The 4,993-nt window shown below is 25.1% G+C and overlaps 1 protein-coding gene across 1 annotated transcript; it reads left to right on the top strand.

The window, feature by feature from the left end:
• The first annotated feature begins 2,043 nt into the window (after positions 1 to 2,043).
• LOC149536468 (uncharacterized) lies at positions 2,044 to 2,502 on the top strand. Its single transcript, XM_089806297.1, has one exon. The coding sequence runs from the start codon at positions 2,044 to 2,046 to the stop codon at positions 2,500 to 2,502; it is 459 nt and encodes a 152-aa protein (XP_089662423.1).
• Positions 2,503 to 4,993: the final 2,491 nt, after the last annotated feature.

Genomic DNA, 4,993 nt, shown 5'->3' with positions numbered 1-4,993 from the left:
TTGTAATTTACTTTGTTCCTTACTTTTAGAATACTAATTTGTAAATATTTATTTGATATGCATATTATAATATTTTTCAGGGATATCTATGATATTGGTGGGAGATTTGGCACAATTACCTCCAATCAATGATAGACCAGTATATGAAAGTAGAGGGGGGCATGCAAAGCTATTATGGCAAGAATTCCAAACTATAGTTACTTTAAACCACATTTTCAGATAGGATGGACAAAGTAATGAACAAGAAAGATTTTGTGTTCTATCAAATATAAGGGATGCAAACCCCACAATAGAGGATTGGATGCTGCTTATGTCAAGATGCAATGCACACATGAGTAGTATAGAAAATGAGGAGTTTAAAAACAGTGTTCATTTATTTTCAACAAATGATGATGTGTACAATCATAATAAGAAAATGCTATTATCATTATCAAACCCTGTTGCACAAAGCATTGCTATTAAAACAACACATGCTTCTATAGATGCAAAGTGATGAGTTGGACATTGAACTATTACTTAGCAAAGATGCAAGGGTAATGCTAACTTCGAACCTATGGATTGAAAAAATCTTAAAAATCCTTTAAAAAATAAAGTATTTTTATTTTTTGAAAAAATCCTTGATGACATCATCATTTATTAATTAATTAATTTTTATGCCATTAAATCCCTTTATCTTAATTAAAAATATTTAATTAAGAAATCCCTCCAAAAAATGTTTAAATCTTATTTAAACATTATTTCCTTATTTATTAATTATTTAATTAATAAATTGACCAAAAAACCCAAAATAAATAAAAAATTTATTTTTTGCCCAAAACTTGGCCAATTTCCTTAAGACCACTAACCTCTTCCAAAATCTTCTAATCCTTCTTTAATTTTGATTAAAGGCTAATCCCATCATTTGCTACCCCTAATCCCAATTCAAAATATTTAATTAAGATTAAATATTAATCCTCATGTTTATTAAAAAAGTTTTAATAAATATCTCCTCAACCCAAACCCTTGAAATAAATAAAACTTTATTTATTTCCTAAAAATCTAATTTATCCTCATCCTAAGAAGTTCTAGACTCTTCTAGAAAGTCTTCATCCTCATCCTAGGAAATTCTAGACTATTCTAGAAAGTCTTTATCCTCATCCAAAGTCTAGACTCTTCTAGAAGATGTCTTTAAACCTAATCCTAATCCCCTCCTAACCTTGTCACATTCCCTAAAAATGGGTTAAGACTTACTAACCCAAGCCAAAGTTAACAAATATCTTCTCCTTCACCCACCCTCATTAAATGCCATCCACTTGCCTATCCCTAAGCTAATCTTAAACCATCCTAATCCATCCTCTAATCATTTGCACAAGCCTAAGCAAGCTTAAAACCTTCCTAATCAAGTCCAAGTCGAAATTGCTCTCATCACCCTCAAAATATCTCAACCATAAAACTTTATGAAGCCCACTAGGCCATAAATGACTCTTCCAAGCCCTTTTATTGCTCTTACAAGCCATTATGAGGGTCTTTATGAAGATTTTATCCCTTGAGCCTCCTTTGTTGACTCATCCTTCCCCTTTCCTCCATCCTCTCACCATGTGACATGTGTCACTCCTTGATTGGCTGTAAGGAAGCACAATCCATGTGCTCTCCTCTCATGCAATCTGAGCCCTCCATGAGCTTTTTCCCATCCTTGCATCTTAGCCCTCAATCCCTCAAGCCCTTTGCCTATTTAAGGAATCCTCTCCCAAGCCATTTTAACACAATCCATGAAGTAAAGTTATAATGCTATTTTGAGAGCCAAATCCATACTAAAGCCATCTATCCACACCAAAAATCCACAATCATCCATTGAAGCCTTTGGAAGCATATTGAGCATACATCCTATCCATTTAGATAAAGCTACTCAACAAGAGAGCTTCTCATTGAGAGAGCCCATTAATGGCTCGTATTCTCAATTGAGAGCTCATCTTAGTCTATCTTGAAGTTTATGAATTTTGTTTAGTTTGTAGAAGCTTTATTTAGATTTGGTTTCTATTAGCATACTAACATTGCTCATATACAATGCTAACTTCGAACCTATGGATTGAAGCTGCTCTTGTCAATGGAGCATTAGGATATGGTCAAAGTATTGTGTATCGTCTTGGAAGTGCACCACCACTACCACCATCATATGTACTTGTCGATTTTGATAGTTACTCTGGAATTCCTTTTGATGATCATCATCCTCAGAGAGTCCCAATTCTTGCAATTGATAGGGGCATGAATACAAAACAAATTCCATTGAGATTGGCTTGGGCTTTAACTATACACAAGTTACAAGGGCTAACACTACAAAAAGCTACTATTGATATTGGTCCCACTGAAAGAAGCAGTCTCACATTTGTTGCAATATCACACGTCAAATCTTTACAAGGAATAAGAATTATGCCACCCTTCACATATGATAGATATGCAAAAATGAAGGCAGGAAAGCAAGTTGCTAGAAGAAAAGAAGAACAAAGCAGATTGGGAACCTTATAATTATTTGATGCATTGTGCATTTTGTCAACACATTTTTGTTTTGTTTTTGATACATAATAGACATTATCAATAAATTTTGGTGGTTTGTACTTCTCAAAATAATGAACAATATCATTATATTTTGTCTCTTGATCCAAATGCTTGGTGATGAAATCATAAATTTTTTTTTCTTCTATTGATAGAATGTATTAGTTATAAAGTAAAAGCTAATATTTCTTTTATAAACAAGTGCCACGTAGTGGATTGTATTTGTCGTTATAATTTTTGTAATAATTTTAATTGAAAATTTAAATAATAAATTTAGAAATTTTATTATAATAGTCTATCTTTTGAAAACAAAATATATTAGTTAATTGAAATAAAAATTTATAAAATGTTTTAACATTAGTTACGATTATTATTTTTCATTTATCTATATTAATATTGTAGAAGTAATAGAATTTAAAGATTAAGAGATTAGTTTTAATCTTATAGATTATATATATTTTTGTTTATCATAAGTTATAACACCAAAAGGTTAGTTAGTTATTTCTAATTAGTGAAAATTAGTTATTTCTAATTAGAAATAATTATTTTAGTTATTTCTAATTAGAAATAGTTATTTCTAATTAGTGAATATTGTCTTTGGCCAATACAGTAATGTTGGATGAAATATTGTATTAATAGAATGTAATAATGTGAATCTAAAATTCTTAACTTTAACTTAACTTTGAATCCTAAATAAGAATATTTTTATAATGGTTCTAACATAAAACAATTTTTTGAGATTACATTACATTTGAAAAAAATTATATATCTATGACATATTTTAAAATATTAACGATAAGATTGTATTACAAAATATTAAATTATATTATTATATTCTATATAGATTATATTGTAACATATTTTATATAATTTAACTTATATATATATATATATATATATATATATATATATATATATATATATATATATATATATATATATATATATATATATATATATATATATATATATATATATATATATAAAATTTAAAAACTCACAATAATATATTCTACAAATTTATGTATATTTGTGATATATTATTAATAGATTTATTTATATAACTACATAGTTTTATTTCAATAGAATTATATTTCGTAGTTTCATCTTTAAAATATATTAATATTAATATTTGTTAGCAAAAATTTAGTCGAAAAAAATGAATATGGAGGAATTCCGAAAAAAGGGCCTATAACGCAAAACTGTTAGAGCCAATAGAATTTGAGATAAATAATTTTTATAATGTACAAAATTAATAAATTAAAATCAAAACTTTAAAAATATTCAATTTATGGAAAATACTTATTGTTCATTGGTGCAAAAGAATACAATTATTACATAATTGTGGAGAACTGAATGCAATAGTATATTGCATACGACAAATATAATAAATGTAAAAAATTATATAAATAATATAAAATGTGAAAATTATTAGTATTTTGATAATTTACATTACTTTTTATTAATGTTAATGTTAATTAAAGTTCATTTTCATTACTATTAATAAATTTAACTAATAGTATTAGTTTTATATAATTCGACTTGACATAAGTATAATACACAATATTAATTAGATAATAAGTTAGACAATAAGTTTTTATATTAATTTAGTTAAAAATAAAAGTCCGTATATGTTTATATTAGTAAAATTTTAAAAAATATATCATCATAAAATATTTTTGCAAAAGATATTTGAGTTAGATACATTAGAATAATATATATTAATTTAGTCATTAATATCAATATTATTTTAATTTAAAAATGATATTATTATTTTATAAAGAAAAATAACTTAATATAAATGATTAAAATATTATTATTATGAATGTATTCGTTATAATGTATTCTTATTAAAAATAACTTAAAGTAAATATTACTTTTACATTTATTAATAAAAGAAATATTACTTTTTACTTTATAACTAGTTAGAAAAATATTTTATTATGATATATCTTTTAAAATTTTACTAATATAAATGTTTTATTTTTATATTATTTTTTAATGTTTCAAATTTTTTGTATTATAGTATAATTTGATTATTTTTAATAATTTAATTAGATAATAAGATTTTGAATTAATTTAGTAAAAAATAAAAGTTTGTATACGTATAATTAGAAAAATATTTTATTATGATATATTTTAATTTTTTTTACTAATATAAACGTTTTATTTTTTATTAGATTAATTAAAAATCTTGTTATCTTATCTAATTAAATTATTAAAAATAATTAAATTATATTATAGGGAGTTTGAATAAAGTAAAATTTAAACATAAAGAAAAATTTCAAAACATTAAAACACATAAAAATTTACTCTCAATGCCATTTGAATCAAACATATTAATTTGTTTTTAAAAATGTGCTTGACAGTAGTCGAATCAAAGATATTAATTTTGTTAAAAAAGGTGTGCACTGATAACCGTGCGTGGGTATGAATGCATGGGTATGGGAGTTTTGGTAGCCAC

Source organism: Cupressus sempervirens, chromosome 10, assembly GCF_028749045.1.
Source record: "Cupressus sempervirens isolate cs-2001-9-10 chromosome 10, ASM2874904v1, whole genome shotgun sequence".
NCBI lineage: Eukaryota > Viridiplantae > Streptophyta > Pinopsida > Cupressales > Cupressaceae > Cupressus > Cupressus sempervirens.
The sequence above is the reverse complement of the archived record's forward strand: the minus strand, read 5'-3'. Positions and strand labels throughout refer to the sequence as shown.

Bases quoted from the DNA above. Each gene is read 5' to 3' on its own strand.
- LOC149536468 (XM_089806297.1), top strand. From the start codon at position 2,044: ATGCTAACTTCGAACCTATGGATTGAAGCTGCTCTTGTCAATGGAGCA.